We start from the raw sequence: 22,946 nt of genomic DNA on the forward strand, positions 1-22,946 counted from the left end.
CAGTATCTCTTGGGTGGGGGTCGGAGCCCAGTGTAGGGCTAACTGGTCTCCTCCGTGGCGGTAAGAAGACGGTGAAAGCGGGGTCAACCCGGGGTAGACCTCCACACAGGACGGTGTGGCAGCACCTCTCGGGTTGGTAAGAAGCCAATCGGTGTCTTTGTTACAGTTAAATTGTTATTTATATAAGTAATTTTATAAATAAAGCTGTGGCCGATTCCCACCCACGGAAAAGTTAAATTGTTGTTGTGACAGTTATTATTTAATTAATTATTGTAATAAGGGGAGGGGTAGTTATAGCCTGCTAGGAGCTAATTGGGTCTCAACAGTCTGGAGGGGCAAGCTGTGCATAACTAGCTTGCCCCCTGACTGGTAAGCAGTTAAGGGGTTAAGAAATGTACAGGCAAGGTTTTTTAGCCCCCTCCCCCGCCTGTAAAACTTGCCAGTGGCTACAGTGGTATGTCCCATGGGTAGGGGGGAAGGAGTGCACCAATCAGGGGTTTAATAGTTTCCCGGGCTTTCAGGGGCCCTCCCCTGGGTATTTATAGCTGTGGTGCCTCCCTTCCCCCCTCAATCTGCCCAGGACCCGGAGTTTTGCCCTCCCTCCCTCCCTTTCTTTTTGTATCTCTGTTTCTTGTAAGTCACAGCTTGGCGGTAAGAAGACGGTGAAAGCGGGGTAAACCCGGGGTAGACCTCCACACAGGACGGTGTGGCAGCACCTCTCGGGTTGGTAAGAAGCCAATCTGTGTCTTTGTTACAGTTAAATTGTTATTTATATAAGTAATTTTATAAATAAAGCTGTGGCCGATTCCCACCCACGGAAAAGTTAAATTGTTGTTGTGTCAGTTATTATTTAATTAATTATTGTAATAAGGGGAGGGGTAGTTATAGCCTGCTAGGAGCTTATTGGGTCTCAACAGTCTGGTACTGTCATGTAGGATCTATGGATATCAAATTAACAGTAGGAATAATTACTTTTTTATTTGGCTGGAATATGGGTGGAATTGGGGAGGGTTCTATCTGGTTATGTTAGAGAGTAATTTTCATCACCTAAAGTTTACCATGGCATTAATGTAATCTGTAGTGAGAACAAGGTCCAGATCCCAGGGCAATGTCCTCTGTTCTATATCAATAATCTGGTGCTTGCCCTGTACCTGTCCATTATGGTAACTTTCAGAATAGTACCCATACAAGTTTATATTTACTTTAATACTCTGAATTGATATTACTTTATTCAGCATATAAAGACTCCAGTCCTTTACTTTGCCTCTAAGCACTTAAGTGGAGAGATAAGGAAATGTTTTGGAAGCCACGATGTACATACTTTATCATGTGTGATTAGAGAAAACAATTTCTCTGTTCCATTAGGTCATTTATCAACAATGTACCAACAAGTGAAGAGACAAACATGAGCCAAAAACACACTCCCCCCTAACTGTATGCATATTGTCACCAATCTACACACACCCACCATACTAATATAGTATCATATGAGAGGTCCTGGGGCTTCTTGACCTTGGAGACCTTATATAAAAGCTTCAGCTCATCAGGCACACATTACTGAACCATTTACTTGATAGGGTATGTAATATTAGACTTGCTTTTCTATGCATGGTATACAGTATATGTGAATATATATAATTGATTTAGTCTGTGTATTATAGTCCATCTTATGAAGATTGCTTACATTGTTTTTAGTTTGCAGTGGCTAATCTTGTACATCACATCAATCTGCCAAGATGATGGACATGTCAGATTTCGGGGAGGCAGCTCCCTTCCTGAGGAAGAGTGACAAGGAGTTAATGATACAGCAGACTGTGGCTTTTGATGGCAAGTACAACATTTTATTATATTTTTTATGCGCGTTCCAGAATGACATATTTTCTTTTATTTCCACTGACACATTCCTTATTTTTGTTAGCAACAAAACTATAAAATAGCTTATTTTTTTTATTGTTTTTAAGAGGGAAAATGAAAAAAATCACTATTATGTTTTGGATAATATTATAACAATATCAAATATACAGTATTCAGTTTATTTTTATTTTTTTTTTTACAGTATTTTGCAGAAAAAAGCATGTTTATGGAAGAAAAATAAGTCACCACACTCACCATGCTTGTTATTTGTTGGACAAATATACATACAATTCTATCCATCTATGAAGTGTAAAAAACGGTACATACAGTATACAGACAAAAATAAGAAAAAATATATATATATTTTCATACTTGGCTTATTTTAGCAGATTAAAGCCCCTCTTACAAGAGGTGAATATTGGTATAATAGGTTGATATTGTGCCATGAAATACAGCCAGTAAAAAGCCGACAAACAAGCAAATGCTCATTCGTCAGGTCATTGGGTTGAAGCATACAGCCCAAAGAAGTGGTGGAGTAAATATATTTGTTTCCTAGATAAATGACATTTTAGATAAATATGGTGTTTGTGCTGAACGCATTACATGTTATATGATAAGGATGTATTTTGGCTTCCTCTTTTTTGTTAAATATGATATATACCATATCCTAGTTAGCAGAATTATACCGCAGCAAGCACCATAAAGTCTTTTATTTTTTCAGACTATTTTTTGTTTAGTTTTCTATAAGCTTATTTATTGTATTTTTTCTTTTACCCTGCATTTTTGCCTGTAATTGCAGCTGTTATATAGGAGCCTAGTTACAGGAGGAAATGCTCTGTGTTCTGACATGTATCACAGTCAGGGATGTTGGGAGCTATTTTTCTCTTCACTGTTTCAACGGATCAGTAGAGTAACAACGTGAGACACCTGCAGTCCTGCAGGGAGCCGGGGATTACCGGCTCACTTGCGGGTTCCAGCGAGGAGATGGCGTCTCCTCGCTGGACGCCATCTCCTCGCTGGAACCCGCGAGTGAGCCGGTAATCCCCGGCTCCCTGCAGGACTGCAGGTGTCTCACGTTGTTACTCTACTGATCCGTTGAAACCGTGGATCGCAGGATTCTGAATATAGACAGTGGATCTGCATATTTCTTTTTTCTACAGGCGGTGATACTGACTATAAGCTACCTGGGGCAATATGCTACATGCCTGATTCCACTGTCTCTATACAAGATTGTTATTATGCTTTCCTTTTTAGGTTTCTTTGGCATATACATTAATTTATTTTTATACATTTTGTGGTACCTATCTGGATAATAGAAAGAAAGTTATATATTCCTCCCTGATGACGCCACCGTAAACCGTGGCAGAAACGCGTTGTTACGTACTTTATCCAGTGACTGCGCTGGCTGTGTATTTATCTTACTTTTTAACAGTGATTGTGCAATAGGGATGTTGGCTGGGCTCAGCAATTATCCATAAAATAGCACTCTTCTCTGTTTAATTTTGCCATTTGGCTAATTCATGAATCAACACCTATAATAGTTTAATAATTTTAATTGCTACTAGTAAAAGTTATATTTTAAGCACATCCAGAGACTCTTATGTTCTCACTTTTTTGATACTTATATGCTGGATGATTTGTTTATGTAAACAGTGGTCCATGTAGAACCACCCTATCAGTTTCTACTGTAAAACTCAATGGTCAACAACTGAAAAGTAAGAACACCACCACATATCATAACATAACATCTAAACAATAGGCATTGTCTATCAGTACTTTCCCATGAAGTGCTTGTAGCAATATAGAATGCAAAAATAATGAATTCTGCAAACAAGAGAAGCTAGTACAGCTCGTAGACACAAGCTATAGCACATGCTAGAAAAAAAAATTGCATAAAAATAATAATAGCTTGATGTCATTTAATGGTAATTTTTATTGTAACAGGAAAAAAGAAATGCTGGATACCTGATGACAAGGAAGCCTACCTGGAAGCTGAGATCAAAGAGACAGCAGGAGGAAAAGTCACGGTTGAATTGGCAGATGGCAAGGTACAATATACCATGTTATACACAGTAGTTAGTGTACTAGGAAATATAGAAAATGAATGAACACACACTGGGAATACCCACGCAGAAGGCGCCAACTAAATCAGTGCTATTCAGTTGACGCTAGGACTGCTCAGACATGCGCCATTTCCTTAAAAAACTAAGCATTTCCAAGCGTATTCCTCCATAAGAATAAGTATGTAAATTCTTTCACTGGAGTCCAGAATTTCAATATACAGTGTACAGGGTGCCGCAGAATCCTATTTCCTGTTGAAAACAATAAGAGTCTGCTGTACCGAAATTTCTGAGTGGCTTTTCTTTAGAGTTAATTAGTTTGGGCTCTTTACAAAGTGAACAGCTAGAAGTGTCAGATACTAAAATAATCATTTTAACCCAACCTTTATATTTTTTTTAATGCCTATGAGCAAGCCCAAGACGATATCTGTGCATGTATATATATATATATATATATATATATATATATATATATATATGTAGAGATACCAGGGGAGATTAAGTAAGGCTAGGATCATAAGGTGGATTTGCATCCTGGTAAAAGACTATGGTGCAGATTTATTGCTCTGCCTCAAACCAAAACTGTCTGGTGTTGTCCATAACAACCAGTCACAGCTTAGCTTTCATTTTACCAGAGCTTGTTAAGATATGAAAGCTGAGCTGTGATTGGTGGTCATGGGCAACAACAGACAGATTTAATTTTAGGCAGGTTGATAAATCTGGGCAAATACACCCCTAAAACGGCACACAAAATGATGTAGGTTCCCTTTGTCTGTAATATTGAATAACAGGGTCCATATGGATTATTTGTTTCTTTGTAAAACAGAAGTCAGTGGCAACAGGATGCAACCTAAGCAGGCATCTTGTAACATCCTATTTTAAAGGTTCCTTTCACAAAGACATGGCAAGAACAGGGTCCAACATATATACCAAAAACGTGATTTAAGATATTCTTTATTGGTTTATGTCTCTTCAGACAGTTGTTGTAAAGGATGGAGATGTTCAACAGATGAATCCTCCAAAGTTTGACATGATTGAAGACATGGCCATGTTAACACATCTGAATGAAGCCTCAGTGCTCTCCAACCTGCGTAAACGTTATGCTAACTGGATGATCTATGTAAGCTGAATTATTGTTTACATTTTACATATTATTGGTTTTTAGCTATATTTTATGATATTGCTTTTTAGCTTAGAAAGCAAAACACTTTGGAGGCCATATATCAGGACTGCCCTTTCAAATGCTGGTACTGTATTAAGGAAAAATGTACTGGAGCAAAATGTGCCGAATGTATTGAGAGACAAAAGCTTCCTAATAAATTTTACAGTCCATGCACCTCACTGTGGCAGCTTCAAGCATATTCTTTAGAAAATCAGCACACGTAGTTTCATAAACTCTCCCTCCATATATTTTACATTTTATTTAACCCCTTAAGGACCGAGCGTTTTTCAGTTTTTGCACTTTTGTGTTTTCCTCCTTACCTTTTAAAAATCATAACCCTTCTAATTTTGCACCTAAAAATCCATATGATGGCTTATTTTTGCATCACCAATTCTACTTTGTAATGACATCAGTCATTTTACCTGAAAATCTACGGCGAAACGGGTAAAAACATTGTGCGACAAAATGGAAGAAAAATAGCAATTTTGTAAATTTTGGAGGCTTCTATTTCTACGCAGTACATTTTTCGGTAAAAATTACACCTTCTCTTTATTCTGTAGGTCCATACGATTAAAATGATACCCTACTTATATAAGTTTGATTTTGTCGTACTTCTGAAAAAAATCATAACTACATGCAGGAAAATGTATCCGTTTAAAATTGTCCTATTCTGACCCCTATAACTTTTTTATTTTTCCATTTATGGGGCGGTATGAGGGCTCATTTTTTGCACAGTGATCTGAAGTTTTTATTGGTACCATTTTTGTTTTGATCAGACTTTTTAATCACTTTTTATAAATTTTTTATGGTATAAAAAGTAAACAAAAATCCGATTTTTGGGACTGTGAATGTTTTTACATGTACGCCATTGACTGTGCGGTTTAATTAACGATAATTTTTTATAGTTCGGACATTTACGCACACGGCGATACCACATATGTTTATTTATATTTTTGTTTACACAGTATTTTTTTTTTTTATTGGGAAAAGGGGGGTGATTCAAACTTTGATTAGGAAAGGGGTTAAATGATCTTTATTAACTTTTTGTTTCACTTTTTTTTTGCAGTGTTATAGCCCCCATAGGGGACTATAACATGCAGTACATTGATTCAATACAATGATCACTGCCATTACATTGCAATGCAGTGATAATTTTTATCGGCGGTTGATTGCTCAAGCCTGGATTTCAGGCTTGGAGCAATCAATCGCCGATCGGACTCACAGGAGGCAGGTAAGGGACACCTCCTGTTGCATTCTAGCTGATCGGGGCATCGCGATTTTACCGCGATGGTCCCGATCAGAACAACTGAGCTGCCGGGAAGCTTTTACTTTCACTTTAGAAGCGGTGATCAACTTTGATCGCCGCGTCTAAAGAGTTAATGCCGGACATCAGCCCGATCGGCGATGTCCGGCATTAGCCGTGGGTCTTGGTTGCTTATAGACCTGCTGAGAGCGCGTTATACCTCGGGAGCCGCATATGGATGTTTATAAATGTCCATATGCGGCAAGGGGTTAATACTCTTTAAAATTATACATTTTAAATTTGTTTTAATAAAAGACTACTTTCCCCTCTTGTAGTAAGCATTATAATGGATGTACTACACTCAGCACATTAATTTTTGTTTCTTATTTTATTTCCTTAGACATGAAAAAATTTTTTATAACAGTTTGCTTATTCTTTCAAAATATCAAAATGTGATTGATATTTATAGCGTATTTGATCATTAGATGTTTCAACTCACCAGAATTGTTTTTATTTCTAAATTTTAGACATATTCAGGCCTTTTCTGTGTGACGGTGAACCCATACAAAGCACTTCCAGTGTATAAGTCTGAAGTGGTTTCTGCCTATAAGGGCAAGAGACGTTCAGAGGCCCCTCCTCACATCTTCTCCATTGCCGATAATGCTTACCATGACATGTTGCGCAGTAAGTAACATTTACCATATTACATTGTAAATAAACATAGGCCATGTCTAAAAAGGGACACTTGTTATATGAAATTTAAAAAAATGGTAGTTTATTTTTGGGATTTCATTTTTTCTTTTTGTATTAATTCCATATTGGTGGTGACAAAGTAAAGCAAGACTATAGTGTACAGCCATGTCTATATTGCATTTGGTCCACTCTGAACCTAATTGCAGTTAATGTGTGTCCTTGTCACTTGTAAGTGTAACAAGAGCCACAAGGATAGTGCCACACACATAACTTTCCACACCAGTCACCACCCTGAATATATTCTACTGGGTTACAGCTCAGTGATGAGACATTCTGAGACTGCTCCTTCATATAAGATAGGGCCAGGGACTATTGATAGGATTCAGATTATTGGGCAGACTAGATGGGCCAAATGGTTCTTATCTGCCGACACATTCTATGTTTCTATGCTGCAGCAACTGGAAAAGCTGGGCTACAGCTCAGAGATAAAAAGGTCTAACATTTCTGCTGAGACTGGAAAAGCTGGGTTGCATCTCAGAGATGATACGTTCTTATAGGGCTGGGCGGTATACCGGTTCATACCGAATACCGAAATTTTTGTGCTGCAAGATATTAATTTTAACCCATACCGCAATACCGATTGGGCCCCTCCCCCTCGGGAATGAATGAATTATCAGCCCAGTGCTGCACGGGGAACTAATCATATGTGACCCGCGAGCGCTGTTCTGCCCCCCCAATTCATTATCAGCCCAACGCTACTACTCACATATGTCACCCGCGAGCGCTGCCCTCCTGGTCCTCCTGTTTATTGCGTCTGGCGGCGCTGACACTCTATACCAGTGGTCTTCAACCTCCAGATGTTGCAAAACTACAACTCTCAGCATGCCCGGACAGCCGTTGGCTGTCCGGGCATGCTGGGAGTTGTACTTTTGCAACATCTGGAGGACTGCTCTATACTGTATCCCTATGCCAGGGCTGCAAAAGGTAAACAAAATAAACTTAAACTCACCTTCCCCGTCGGTCCAGACCAGCTTACTAGGGAATGGAACACCGGAGAGCCGTCAGCCTATCACCGGCTGCAGCAATGTTCCACTTCGGCCAGTGATAGGTTGAACCCACTGTCATGTAAGAAGCTGGCTTCTTACATGACATTGGGCTCAGCCTATCACCGGCCGAGGCGGAACATCGCTGCGGTCGGTGATAGGCAAACAGCTGTCTGATGTTCACGTCCCCAGCGTAAGGCCGACGTCGGAACATGCGTTAGTTTTATTTTGTTTACCTTTTGCAGCCCAGGCATAGGGATACAGTATAGGGATACCGCACAGTACAGAGAGTGTCAGCGCCGGCGGCCGCAACAAACAGTAGGACGAGGAGAGCAGTGCTTGGGGTGACGTGAGTAGTACCCCGATGGGGACAGTGCAGTGCTGGGCTAATAATTAAATTTTTTTTTTGGGGGGGGGGGGGAATACCGTTACATACCGTGGAACCGTCATAAGCTACAAAAATACAGCGATACACATATTTGGCCATACCACCCAGCCCTACGTTCTTACATTGCTGCTGAGAATGGCAAAGCTAGACAACAGACCAATTATGTTACTCTCCCAGGATATCTATGTCCTTGGCAGAGACCAAAAGTACCTTTGTTTCTAACGGGCCAATATATATTGGTATAACTTCTTATTATTTTGGCAATACCCATGATATGGATGGGTTTTATGAACTGCGCCATTTTGTGACAATGCGGAAAAAAAGGCACACAGCCACCGAAAACTCTCTAAACTACACCAGCCCAGACCAAGCTTAGCTTTTTGGTATATGTCAAGAGTGAAATTTCAGAAAATGTGACCTGCACAATTACTCTCTGACCATTTAATAAATTTGGTGTTCCTACACATTACCAGCACACCAAAAAAAAGGTGTAAAAAAATGCTTAATTTACACCTGCAATGATGAATACCCCCATATGCCATGAAAAAAAAGTCTGTTACCACAGTACTGCATGTATTGTATCTAATTGTATACAACTTTTGTTTGTTAGATCGGGAAAACCAGTCAATGTTAATCACGTAAGTAAGAAATAAAGCTATTTAGCATTTATTATTTTATAGACTTGTATTGTCTATCTATCTATACTCATTACTTCTTCATTCATAATCTTAAATTATAAATGTATATACATATACCACAAACATTAGCAAAAACAATGTAAATTGTAATTTTGCCACCATACTTATTACATAAGCTAAATTCCACTGTCTTCTCCTACTACGCATGTATTTATTGTATGTTATTATTGCTTTTTTCCTCACCTGTATTTTAGTGGAGAATCTGGTGCTGGCAAGACTGTCAACACGAAACGTGTAATTCAGTACTTTGCCACAGTAGCTGCAATTGGTGACGTTCATGGTAAAAAGAATGTAAGTATTGGTTTACAGTAAACAAACCTGTTTGTATTGATAATTAGAGATGAGCGAATTCAATCGGACGAATCCAAATTTCATGAAAAATTCTATTCGGACCAAATCCGAATTTCCACTCTATTTGAAATAACAAATTTCTTCATTCACTCCATTTTATTATTAATCTAAGGCTAAGATTCTACTGAGTTTTTGCAGTAAAAAATTTATTTAAAGAAATGTTTATTTTCTATTACAAAAGTTTAATACATTTTTAACCAGTTAACGCAAAATACCACACAAGATAAGAAAGAGTTGTTGCTGACACTTAACATAAGATCCCACCCAAAAATTATAACAGTAACAGAAAAGAAGTCCAAATGTAAACAAACTTTATTAACAAATCATTATGATAAAACCATTATAAACAATATGGAAAAGGCACAATGCACATAGCTGGATAAATAGCAAGCAGTACTGGTATGATAACAAAATAGAGATAAAGAACATCCACATGTAAAAACATCACAATAGACCTGAATGCAGGTGTGTAAAGACTAATGCCAGATAGTGGATGATACAAAAGAATAGAAGGAATAGTTACCAATGCAGAGCCATATACCACTTGCACTTACCATAACGTATGCTTCGCGCTAGTGCGCTTCATCAGGGGGCATGGCTATTCCCAATAGGTGTGCTCTATTTATATATTTAGGACCACCAATTATGAAGCTTCATGAGAGGATTGACACCTCGTTAGATCAATGATGAATGCTGACATTTATTGCGCCATCTGATCTAATTAATCCTACCTGTGCCAAATAACAAATATGGTGCGAGTACCATGTATGCTTAAGATGCCGGCATGTCCGCATTGGAGGCCGAAGTGACGTCGGTCACGCGACACCGATGCGTCACATGATCGGAGGCACTGAGGATGGTAAATGCTCGTATGATCCAACGAGCAAGGGCGGAAGTAGTCACGGCCATGTGATCAGGTTAGATCACATGACCTGACCAGCTGGGTAAGTGGCTGTCAGGGACGCTCGCGGATGTTGCGTCAGTGACTCCGGACACGTGATCACTCAGGGTCAGGTGAGCGGGGACACACTGCGCAATGGCAGCAGAGTGGGAGAATAACCATGGCAACGAAGCATAATACTGACGGGGATAACATATGGTAACCAAGTAACACACATAGACAGAAGAGACTTGCGCATGCAACCACTTAAGGACCAAGGGTGTACTTGTACTTGTGGGAATTTCGGTCCCCGCCACGCACCAGGAGGGGACCAGGATGCCTGCTGAAATCATTCAGCCGGCACCCCATGCAAACCCCTTTTAGGGTCCTCAGGCCAACCATTTTGCAAAACAATCGGAATTCCAACTACAACTCCCAGCATGCCCTTAGGTAGTCTGTGCATGCTGGGGGTTGTAGTTTTGCAACAGCTGGAGGCACATTTTTTCTATGAAAAAGTTTGCATCCAGCTGTTGCATAACTACAACTCCCAGCATACACGGACAGCCGAAGGGAATGATGGGAGTTGTAGCAGTGTGCCTCCAGCTGCTGCAAAACTACAACTCTCAGCATGCCCTTCGACTGTCAATGCATGCTGAGTCTTGCAGTTTTGCAACAGCTGTGTTTGTGTCCTAACTCTGTGTCCTAACTTTGTGTTTGTGTCCTAACTCAGTGTTTCGCAACCAATGTGCCTCCAGCTGTTGTATAACTACAACACCCAGCATGTATGGTCTGTCAGTGCATGCTGGGAGTTGTAGTTTTGCAACAGCTGAAGGTTTGCCCCCCCCCCCATCCCATGTGAATGTACAGCGAGTTTTCTGCTGCAAGTCTGAGATGCGGCAAATTTTCCGCCACAGCTCAAACTCCCAGCGAGAAACTCACTGTAAACCCCTGACCGTGCGAATGTACTCGTAAAAACACTACACTACACTACACCTACACAAAATAAAAAGTAAAACACTACATATACATATACCCTTACACAGTTACCTCCCCCTCAATAAAAAAATAAAAAAAACATCTTGTACAGCATTGTTTACAAAACGGATCCTCCAGCTGTTGAAAAACAACAACTCCCAGTATTGCAGGACAGCCACTGACTGTCAAGGCATGCTGGGAGTTTTGCAACAGCTGGAGACACCCTGTTTGGGAAACACTGCCGTAGGGTATTTTGGTGGCGGATGCAAATCCCCAATTTAGGCCTCAAATGCGCATGGTGCTCTCTCGCTTTGGAACCCTGACGTATTTCAAGGCAACAGTTTAGAGCCACATATGGGGTATTTTTGGGGGGCTTTTTCTCCTTTTTTGGAGTCTACACCAAAGTGCTAGTATAAAATGTTTTTATTTTTTACACTAACATGCTGGTGTTGCCCCATACTTTTAAAGCGGTAAAAGGAAAAAAAGATCCCCAAAATTTGTAACGCAATTTCTCCTGAGTACGGAACTACCCCATATGTGGGTGTAAAGTGATCTGTGGGCACACAACATGAGAGCACACCATGTACATTTGAGGTCTAAATTGGTGATTTGCACAGGAGTGGCTGATTTTACAGCGGTTCTGTCATAAACGCAAAACAATAAATACCCACATGTGACCCCACTTGACATTATTTTACATAAAAGTTTATTTTTGTGCCAAACATATGTTGATAAACATAACAAGGAATACATTTGATGAAAAACTTTGCTTTTCTCATTACAGCAACCAGCAACGAAGACTGGGGTAGGTAGAAACATTCGCATTTGATTTACAGAACACAAAAAAAGCTATTTGGTTTCTATTATATATGCAGACAATATTAAACTTTAAAAAAAATAAAAATAATTATTTAGCAATGTTTTTATAAACATCACAAACCTTACTGTTAAAATCATTGACAGGTAATGTGTCTGGCATGAATTATCTTGATACAATGGCACCTGCCAAGGAGTGGGAGATATTGGAAAACAAGTGAACATTTAGAACATCTTTTAACAATCTTTAAATTGGCAGGTCCTGTGGGGCATTCCCAGTATGCAGTAGTCATTACCTATCAGAAAGACAATCAATGAACAGGCAAAAAAGGTCATGGGCACCCAATCTCCAGGCTGCCCTCAATAAAAAGGGTCCAGTTATATTCATGAAATTAAAAACACAACTCATACACAATACTGTTTTATGGCCCTGTGCTGGGACCCTCAAAATGTACAAACTGGTGGTGACAGATTGTTGAGGGCTGGAGAAAACTATAAGTTGTGGTTTAGATGTGGCCTCACTCTTGTGCCCTGCAAGGCACAACCTGGAGCAACCCTGTGCTGCTATGGTGACTGGCTAGCCAATCAGAAGGTGACAGCTCTAGGCCAATCAGCTGCTTTGCCAGCATACCTTATGATGGTGGGATATTTAAATGTGCAGCTGCCTTGCTTTGTGCCAGTGCTTGGTCTTTTCACAGCCATCACCAGTGTTTTCACTACCCAGCCTTCCTAGGATACTGTTTACCTGTTCTATAACCTCACCTTTGCTTGTCGATTTGGACTTGACGTACATTCCTGGTTTGACCCTTGCCTGTTTATTGTTCTGTCTCTGGTTCTAACATTGTGCTGCATTGCCCTTTCTGGTATTGACCCCTTGGCTTGTTTCCTGGTATTTCTTTTAGCGCCCTTATTTGGTTTAGCCAAGCTTGCCTGACTTCTCATATTTCCCTGAGCACTTAACCTAGAGTAGCAGCTGCCACTCAGTTAGGGATCATGGTTTAGGGCAAATTGTCCAAGTATGTAGGGACAGAAGCGGGGTTCAACTTAGGGCTGCTCTGTTTCCTACATGACATGACAGCCCACTTTACATTTGTTTAATCAAGCTAAATTTATAGAAATTAAACATCTGTCAATGTTCTGAAATCACCCTTTGTTCTCCCAATGCACATCAATAATTACAGGATCTCCAAGCCTATGTATGAATTGTCAGTGGTATAAAATATGTATGTCTATAGATTTGTGTTTATCTCTTGTAGGGAACCCTGGAAGATCAAATCATCCAGGCAAACCCTGCCCTGGAAGCTTTTGGAAATGCCAAAACTTTGAGAAATGACAACTCTTCTCGTTTTGTAAGTTCACTTTTGGGCTTTGCTGAATTTCCTTTCTGCAGCACACCCTTCCAATAAATTCAGAAAGTTTGAAAGTTATGGGTCATCATCGGCTTATGCTTGTATGTATTTGCTATTTCTAGTTGCTGTGGGCCTGTCTGGTCAAGCATACTCTATGGGGGAGATTTATCAAAACCTGTCCAGAGGTAAAGTTGCCCATTGCAAACAATCAGGTCGCTTCTTTCATTTTCAACAAGGCCTCTGCAAAATGAAAGAAGCGATCTGATTGGTTGCTGTGGGCAACTGGGCAACTTTTCCTTTGCACAGGGTTTGATCAATCTCCCCCTATATGTAGACTCTCAATATTCAGCAAGCATGGTATGCAAATCCTAAGTCCAGTGACTGGCTCAACCACCTTCAAATAAGATTGTCATCCTCCTCTTAGTATAGACAATAGCTATTTGGCAATACCCCCTCTCTTCTCTCTGTTTTGCCTGGCAGCTCTGATGTAAGAAGATCCGGTGGGGGAGGGGCAATCCGGGCGCTCCCGTATCCCGGCCGGATCAGCCCTTAACTTCATTAACTTTAATGAGCTGACCGGAGTCAAACGGTGACTCCGGTCGGCTCAGTTTTGACCCGTATGCGGTTTCCTGACCGGAACTAAAACCGTAGTACACTACGGTTTTAGGTCCAGTCCAAAACCGCATACGGGTCAAAACTGAGCCGACCAGAGTCACCGTTTGACTCCGGTCAGCTCATTAGAGTAAATGGAGTTACATTATGGATAATAATAAGCAATGTGAAAAGTTTAACAAATAGGAGAAAGATATACTTTCAGTAAATTTACATTTTATTGTTTCTTAACAAAAGGGAAATAATTCAACTCTGTTTCAGGGTAAATTCATCCGAATCCACTTTGGTACTACTGGCAAGTTGTCTTCTGCTGATATTGAAATCTGTAAGTTTATAATGTATTCAGCCTAAGTAATACATACTCAAGAACAGTTGATGATTAGTATCTTCTATAATTTCAGCATCTTTAAGATTATACTGTACATGACAAAATATTTTGTTACATTTTAATAAAATATATTTTCAGATTTACTGGAAAAATCCAGAGTAATTTTTCAGCAGCCAGGAGAGAGAAGCTACCACATCTTTTATCAGATAACCAGTGGGAAAATGAGTGAACTACAAGGTGAGAAGAAATTCATATACATGGATCTATAGACTACCTTATAACTGTAACGTACTAGAGATAGTTCATCTAGATGTTATCTATAATGGTCTAAACAATAAGGTCTTCTCTATGAATCATATAAGATGTGAGGACACCAATCGGTTTTACCCGTATTAAAGTCATAACAAAATTAAAAAAGTATTTCTACAAAGAATGAACAGATCAAACAAGACCGATAAAAAATAACAACTTAACAGTCATATGTTCACATACTTATTAAAGGTTCTCCATGGCCAGGAATGATTATTTCAATGCAACTAGGGCCACAGAGAGAAGGGCCAGCCAAAAAGCAGCAGAAAAAAAATGTATCCCCTATCTACATGATAGGGAATAAGCGTCTGATCGCAAGGGGTGGGCCAAAGACAGGGCCCAGGCTCTCCCTGCTAATGGAGTGGTAGATGACAAATGCTCCATGCACCGTCTATCGAAGCACATATGCTGATTCAGGCAGCGAGGAGAGCCGAGGCTTAGCTTATCCCCTATTCTGTGAAAAGGGATATTTTTTTTTTTTTTTGGAGGGGGGTGGGAGTTATAACCCTTTTAATCATTAACTGTCATTTCAGGTGATTTTTCAGTATAAGCTGCATTGTGTGTGTACATGAGGAGTAGCTATATTTCTGCCCATAATATCACTTGTTAATGGCATTTTTACCCTTGGTTACCCTCTTGCAGGCTCCATCTTTCAGTCAGATTTCCCTTCCTGAGTCAACTAGCTAGCTGTGTTGGCTCCCATAAACAACATACACAAAAAATCCAGAGGTTGCAGCAATATAGAGCAGTACTTGAGCGGTATAATCTGTGATTCCAGGACTTTCTGTGAGATAGTAAACCTGCAGAGTCAGTCTTTATCTACATGCCTGCATTTCCTCTTCTGCTCACTCACCCCGCCCCCAACCTTCGTCCCTCCTCTCTTCATAGATTTGTATTGACACTGTAACATGATCTCAGTGCAGCTGGAAACCAGATTTTTCTTAATAATACAAATAAGACTTTGTGCTTGTGCTATTGATTTGTGCAAAGTTGTTTAAAATGAAAGTTACATTTAAAATACTAAACCTCTCATCTGTATTTTGTCACAGATTTGCTCTTAGTGAGCACAAACCCTTATGATTTTCACTTTAGCTCACAAGGTGTTGTTACAGTGGATAACCTAGACGATTGTGAAGAATTAGTAGCGACTGATGTAAGTAGTGAAAATGTAAACAATAAAACATAGAACCTTGGTAACTGAACTGAGTTTTCCCATGCTCTTTGATCATTTCCACAGCAAGCATTTGACATCTTAGGATTTATACCTGAAGAAAAGTATGGTGCCTTCAAATTGACCGGTGCCATAATGCATTTTGGCAATATGAAATTTAAACAGAGACAGAGGGAAGAACAAGCAGAGCCTGATGGCACTGAGAGTAAGTTCACCATATAAGAGAGTATTCAGTGAATTATACAGTGAAACCTTTTGAAATGAACCTTAACATTTCCATAAAAATATCTTCTCCACAAAGATTTCTAATATTCATAAAATATTATAGAACTACAAAAATGTCTAGTCTTCCTCATGCATGATCTTTTGGAGAAGTTTTGGAAACATTATGTGTGGTGTCTGGGGTGTTGCAATGGTGTAGCAGGGTCTGGTGGTACTAACCCTGTGGGGTAAGGTGTTATTAACACCCGATTTGTCGTGAAGCCAGGATGTGGTTGTTTTCTTTAAAAGGCCCTGCCGACAACCAACCCAAAGACGGCAGGCAATAAAGGAATGTCCACAGCAGGAATTGTGAGATAACTGGAACTTTTACTTAAAGGGGTACTGCGGTGCTTAGACATCTTATCCCCTATCCAAAGGATAGGGGATAAGATGCCTGACCACAGGAGTACCGCCGCTGGGGACACTCGTGATCTTGCACGCGGCACCCCGTTTGTAATCAGTCCCCAGAGCGTGTTCGTGTGACGTCACGCCTGCGCCCCCGTGTGACGTCACGCTCCGCCCCTCGATGCAAGCCTATGGGAGGGGGCGTGACAGCTATCACGCCCCTTCCCATAGGCTTGCATTGAGGGGCGGAGCGTGACATCACAAGTGGGCGCAGTTTCAAAAATTTTCCCTATTTCACCCCCGTAAATATCCGAACTATTAAAATAAAATGTTAATGATACCGTACGGTGAACGGCGTGAGCGTAAAAAAAAGAAAAGTCCAAAATAGCTGCTTTTTTTATAACATTCTATTTCCGCAAAAAATTTATAAAAAATTGTATTAAAAGTTTTATGTAAGCAAAATTACAGATCACGGCGCAAAAAATGAGCCCTCATACCACTGCTTATACGGAAAAATTAAAAAGTTATAGGTCTTCAAAATAGGGGGATTTTAAATGTACTTTGGTTAAACAGTTTGTGATTTTTTTAAGGGCAAAAGTAATAGAAAAGTATGTTATCATGGGTATCATTTTAATCATATTGACCCAAAGAATAAAGAAAACATGTCATTTTTACCGTAAATTGTACGGCGTGAAAACGAAACCTTCCAAAATTTGCTAAATTGTGGTTTTCTTTTTAACCCCTTAACGACGCAGGACGTATATTTACGTCCTGCGCCGGCTCCCGCCATATGAAGCGGGATCGCGCCGCGGACGGACGGCCGGGATCCGCGGCTAATACCACACATCGCCAATCGCGGCGATGTGCGGTATTAACCCTTTAGAAGCGGCGGTCAAAGCTGACCGCCGCTTCTAAAGTGAAACTAAAAGTATCCCGGCTGCTCAGTCGGGCTGTTCGGGACCGCCGCGGTGAAATCGCGGCGTCCTGAACAGCTGATCGGACACCGGGAGGGCTCTTACCTGCCTCCTCGGTGTCCGATCGACGAATGACTGCTCCGTGCCTGAGATACAGGCAGGAGCAGTCAAGCGCCGATAATGCTGATCACAGGCGTGTTAATACACGCCTGTGATCAGGATGAGAGATCAGTGTGTGCAGTGTTATAGGTCCCTATGGGACCTATAACACTGCAAAAAAAAAGAAAAAAAAAAGTGTTAATAAAGGTCATTTAACCCCTTCCCTAATAAAAGTTTGAATCACCCCCCTTTTCCCATAAAAAAAATAAAACTGTGTAAAAAAAAATAAAATAAACATATGTGGTATCGCCGCGTGCGTAAATGTCCGAACTATAAAAATATATCATTAATTAAGCCGTACGGTCAATGGTGTACGCGCAAAAAAATTCCAAAGTCCAAAAAAGCGTATTTTGGTAACTTTTTATAACATTAAAAAATGAATAAAAAGTGATCAAAAAGTCAGATCAAAACAAAAATCATACCAATAAAAACTTCAGATTACGTCGCAAAAAATGAGTCCTCATACCGCCCCGTACGTGGAAAAATAAAAAAGTTATAGGGGTCAGAAGATGACATTTTTAAACGTATAAATTTTCCTGCATGTAGTTATGATTTTTTCCAGAAGTGCGACAAAATCAAACCTATATAAGTAGGGTATCATTTTAACCGTATGAACCTACAGAATAATGATAAGGTGTAATTTTTACCGAAATATGCACTGCGTAGAAACGGAAGCCCCCAAAAGTTACAAAATGGCGTTTTTTTTTCGATTTTGTCGCACAATGATTTTTTTTTCCGTTTCGCCGTGCATTTTGGGGTAAAATGACTAATGTCACTGCAAAGTAGAATTGGCGACGCAAAAAGTAAGCCATAATATGGATTTTTAGGTGGAAAATTGAAAGGGTTATGATTTTAAAAGGTAAGGAGGGAAAAACTAAAGTGCAAAAACGGAAAAACCCTGAGTCCTTAAGGGGTTAATTTCCCCACACAAATAGTATTTTTTTGGTTGCGGCATACATTTTATGGTAAAGTGAGTGATGGCATTACAACGGACAACTGGTCGCGCAAAAAACAAGCCCCATAATAGTCTGTGGATGAAAATATAAAAGAGTTATGATTTTTTGAAGGCGAGGAGGAAAAAACGAAAACGTAAAAATAAAATTATCTGAGTCTTTAAGGCGCAAATGGGCTCACTCCTTAAGGGGTTAAAGTCCAATCTTTGTATATTAGTGGGGAAAAAAAAGAATATGATTGTTCATATTCTGATGATGTGCCCATAACTATGCAAGAACCAGTGACCGTACAGAAATGTCTTAATCTACCGTAGAATTAGAAGCTGATTTACTTGTTCAGTTTTTCATGCATAAAAAGCAATAAACAAGCAATACATTTTATTAATAATAGTATAAAAGAGTTATTCTAATAAATATGCGGTATGCTTTAATTTATATTAGATACGGATAAGGCTGCCTATTTGATGGGGGTCAGCTCCTCTGAATTGGTAAAGGGGCTGATGCATCCCAGAGTGAAAGTAGGTAATGAGTATGTGACCAAAGGACAAACTGTAGCACAGGTAAGTCCATCGAATTAAACTTCAAATATGCAGGATCCATGCTTTCTAAATTAACCTAATATACCACTTGTCATTATTTAAACATTTAAAGGGGTGTTCCTATCTAATAATTTCAAGGCATATTGTGAGGATATGCTATCACTTTATGACTACTGGAGATCTAAATTTTGAAAGCTCACCCAATTGTGAAAATGAAGTTTTCATTGCTCTATGGTAAAGTGGTGGCATGCTTTACGCTACTAACAGGCACTCTGAGAATTTTCTTTTATTGTAGAAAGGTAAATGGCAAATCCGCAAGCAGATACATAGAAAAATCTAGATATATTGACATGTTTCAGATCAGATGATTCTTTCTCGTTACCTGCATGGTTGAAATACATGCTGACTTTTATATAGTATCCTGTGATAGAAGTGAACAGGACAGGTGAAACATTTAACCCCTTCTCTCCTCACAGAGATCCAGTAACATGTATAAGGCCGGGTTCACACTTCAATATTTCTGGCCAGACAAAATTTCGCCGGAGATACTGAGTGCTGTCAACAATAGGACTCTGCTATTACCAAGTGGAATTCCTTTTGAAATTCTGTAGTGTAAACCCAGCCTAAGAGTCTCCTAAAGATGGCAAAATCAGTATATCTTTAGTAATAGTAACCCCTTTTTTAAACAAATGCCATGATATCGGAGATATGTGGATGACATTGTCATTGTTTGGTTGTCCACAGAAGCCAGTCACAATAACATTCACAACCTCCGATCCACTCACTATTTGAACAAGTCCCAGGTCCCTTTTCTTTATGTTATGCTAGAGGCTAATGTGTTTAAGCTAAAGTAAGCACACTCATCTATATAAAATCCTAAGCAGTGAACAAGATCCTTAAAGGGGTACTCTGGCGCTAAAACATCTTATCCCCTATCCAAAGGATAGGGGATAGGATGCCTGATCGTGGGGGTCCTGCCGTTGGGAGCATTGTGACGTCACGGCCCCGCCTCCGTGTGACATCACGCTCTGCCCCCTGAATGCAAGCCTTTGTGAGGGGGCGTGACAGCTGTCACGCCCCCTCACATAGGCTTTGTGATAGCCTCGGGGGGTGTAGGATATGGGGAGTGTAGCTGTGCAGTAATTAAAGGGTGCTTTTTAACCCTTGCTATTTGTGACACCAGGGTGAGGGTTCCTCAATAACGCTTTTCCTACCGCCACCCTTCCCAAGAGCGATAGGGAGGTAGATAAGAAGAATAGGTTGTCCACAACCGGAGAGTTTCTGAAACAGCATTAACTTTTACTGAAGGTTTTCTGCAAGCTTCAATAATACAACAGTCTCTGAGCATAACAACAGCTTTCCTTGGAGATTGACAAAGGTTGGGACTTTAGCATTAATAGTCTTTTAGTACTATTTGTGGCTCCACTGGATTTAGGGGTTAGTTGCGGTCCAGTATTCATGCTAGTATTAGCGGGGATTTAGATTTGAACTCACGGTTTTGGTTCCGCTGAGGCCGGCAGGTTTTTGAGGCCTAGCGTGTCTTTGAAAGTTGCGTAGCACAGTCCTGTTAGTCCGGCATCCAAGAGAGCAGCAACCCAAGAGAGCGTTAATTGGACGCAGCTACCTTATATGGGCAGGAGCTGGACTAACGCTAATTGGTCCATACTGATGTCAATCACCATTACAGAGATTTGTGGGTAACATGTGACCCAAGGGCCTCCTAAGGTCCTACAACACACCATAGAGGTTACTAGCATGGTCACATGACCGAAGGTCCTGCGACGCTGAACAAGGTAAGTGCTATACATTACTATAGAATATATATAATTATTAAATATATACATATATATTAACATTAGAGATTAGAGACTTTAGGAGAGGCGACTAGGGGCTGTTCCACCTGAGGAACCCTACCTGAACGTAGTTACTCTGACTTTGGGGACCTGTACACTAGGTACGGTATGCAATACGGCACCGGGACACCACAGCTTGCATTCAGGGGGCGAAGCGTGACGTCACAATGCTCCAGGCCCCGTGATCGCCAGTAATCAGACCCGGAACAAACATGCTTCGGGCACTGATTCTAACGGGGTGCTGCGTGCAAGATCACGGGGGTCCCCAGCGGCGGGACCCCCACGATCAGGCATCTTATCCCCTATCCTTTGTATTGGGGACAAGATGTCTTAGTGCCGGAGTACCCCTTTAAGACAGACTTTTTGTCATCCAGAATAAACCGGAATAAACCATCTTAGGGGTCTGGTAGGTGAACTGATGCAAGCTAGAAAAACAGAGCCTTATAGTTGTGACTCCTATACATGTTAATGAATCTCTGCGGAGAGAGAAGTGGTGAAATACTTTTTTCCGCCCTTTTCACATGTCCCACAGGATACCATATAAAGGTCAGTCTGTATCACTTTGTATATTCCCGACAGAATTGTTGGCCATGCACCATGCCCGAGGGAGGTGACTGCACATTGAGTTGATTCATAGTCACACCACTCTAGCTCATTTACATTTTGCATGGGGATTTTAGGCCTCTGTGTGGCTACTCCTCACAAGAACAAGCTATTCTGTGCTGTACTTAGCTGGTTAAACATGGCCTTGAACATCAGGATCCTTTTAATAAAATCTTTTATGAAAATAAATCTTTTCTAAAATATTTCCCTTATAGGTTGTTTATTCAGTCGGTGCATTGGCTAAAGGCATCTATGACCGAATGTTTAAGTGGCTTGTGGTCCGAATAAACAAAACACTGGATACAAAGTTACCCAGGCAGTTCTTCATTGGTGTGCTTGACATTGCTGGATTTGAAATTTTTGATGTAAGTCATATATTCCAACAATCTAAGATGCTACACTGAGTACCACAAAAAATATGTTATTTAACCAATAATTAATACTTGTAATAACTGACCTATAAGTTTAGCTTTCTGGGTCATGTCCTGCCCATTTCACTTAGGCTAGCCCCACAACTTATGCCATATGTTTTATCATGGTCTGTCCAACCTCTTTCAGTCCATAGCACTGTTTTCATGAGCTGTTTATTGCATCTTTATGGCTACAATTTTATTTTTATTTTTTTTCTTTACAAATGGGAAATATTTCCACCATATGCTAATATAATTAATTACAGATAGGATCTTGGTGGTTATCTATTTTAGCTGACCCCTACCCATTCAAGGGCAAATCCAGAATTATAATATAGGGGGGAACTGTTGAAAGTAAACCTCAGCAAGCTATGTCTGCCAATATCCACTGTTTAATCTGCCTCAGAGGCTCTGTTAAAGATATTTTTCCATCAAGTGTCAGACATGGGCCTCATTCTAAGCCATTGTGATACATACAACACTGCATCATGGTTTCCATTCTAAATGGAAACCATGAACAGAGCCTAATGCTGGCCATACACATAAAGATAGCTGTCAGATGAATTCTCACTCCCCAAGACTATCTTTTACTATCTCATACACATACATGCTCCGTGTTCAGACATGTCTAGAGACAGTTTATTTTACCAAGAACTAACAACAACACTATTGACCATCCTCAGACTCCGATAAATGCCATCAGGGAAGATTTTGAAGGCCTGCATGAACATTGGATAGGGAGGTGCCACAAATGGCAGGTTCCGCTGATACATGCATCTATCGCCTCTTTATTAAAACATTTTACTTATTTTATCTCTGCTTACAACCCTGGACATTGTGCACAACAAGTGAAACATTGTCAGTGAGCCCCAAACTACACTACTCATTTTAGATTTTCTCTATCTATATGTCGCAGCACTGTTATACTTAGTTATAATGTAATGGCATGTAGAGATATAGACATAAGCCAATACCTT

General features: G+C 40.2%; 1 protein-coding gene across 4 annotated transcripts in view; it reads left to right on the forward strand.

Annotated features, from left to right (window-relative positions):
* Nucleotides 1–898: 898 nt before the first annotated feature.
* MYH15 (myosin heavy chain 15) overlaps nt 899–22,946 on the forward strand; it is a 77,079-nt gene continuing 55,031 nt past the window's right edge. Inside the window, exons 1-15 of one of the 4 annotated variants that reach the window (XM_056556304.1) lie at nt 899–958; nt 1,696–1,827; nt 3,799–3,902; nt 4,891–5,034; nt 6,847–7,003; nt 9,054–9,081; nt 9,336–9,432; nt 12,132–12,152; nt 13,420–13,512; nt 14,386–14,449; nt 14,591–14,689; nt 15,811–15,914; nt 15,999–16,137; nt 19,006–19,124; nt 21,775–21,924. In XM_056556304.1, coding sequence (XP_056412279.1) covers nt 1,737–1,827; nt 3,799–3,902; nt 4,891–5,034; nt 6,847–7,003; nt 9,054–9,081; nt 9,336–9,432; nt 12,132–12,152; nt 13,420–13,512; nt 14,386–14,449; nt 14,591–14,689; nt 15,811–15,914; nt 15,999–16,137; nt 19,006–19,124; nt 21,775–21,924 — 1,410 coding nt within the window. In that variant the 5' untranslated portion in view covers nt 899–958; nt 1,696–1,736. Of the gene's footprint in view, nt 959–1,695; nt 1,828–3,798; nt 3,903–4,564; nt 4,672–4,890; nt 5,035–6,846; nt 7,004–9,053; nt 9,082–9,335; nt 9,433–12,131; nt 12,153–13,419; nt 13,513–14,385; nt 14,450–14,590; nt 14,690–15,810; nt 15,915–15,998; nt 16,138–19,005; nt 19,125–21,774; nt 21,925–22,946 lie in introns of those variants that run through there. The other 3 variants (XM_056556306.1, XM_056556305.1, XM_056556308.1) reach the window with 3 other exon arrangements.

Source organism: Hyla sarda, chromosome 2, assembly GCF_029499605.1.
Source record: "Hyla sarda isolate aHylSar1 chromosome 2, aHylSar1.hap1, whole genome shotgun sequence".
Lineage (NCBI taxonomy): Eukaryota > Metazoa > Chordata > Amphibia > Anura > Hylidae > Hyla > Hyla sarda.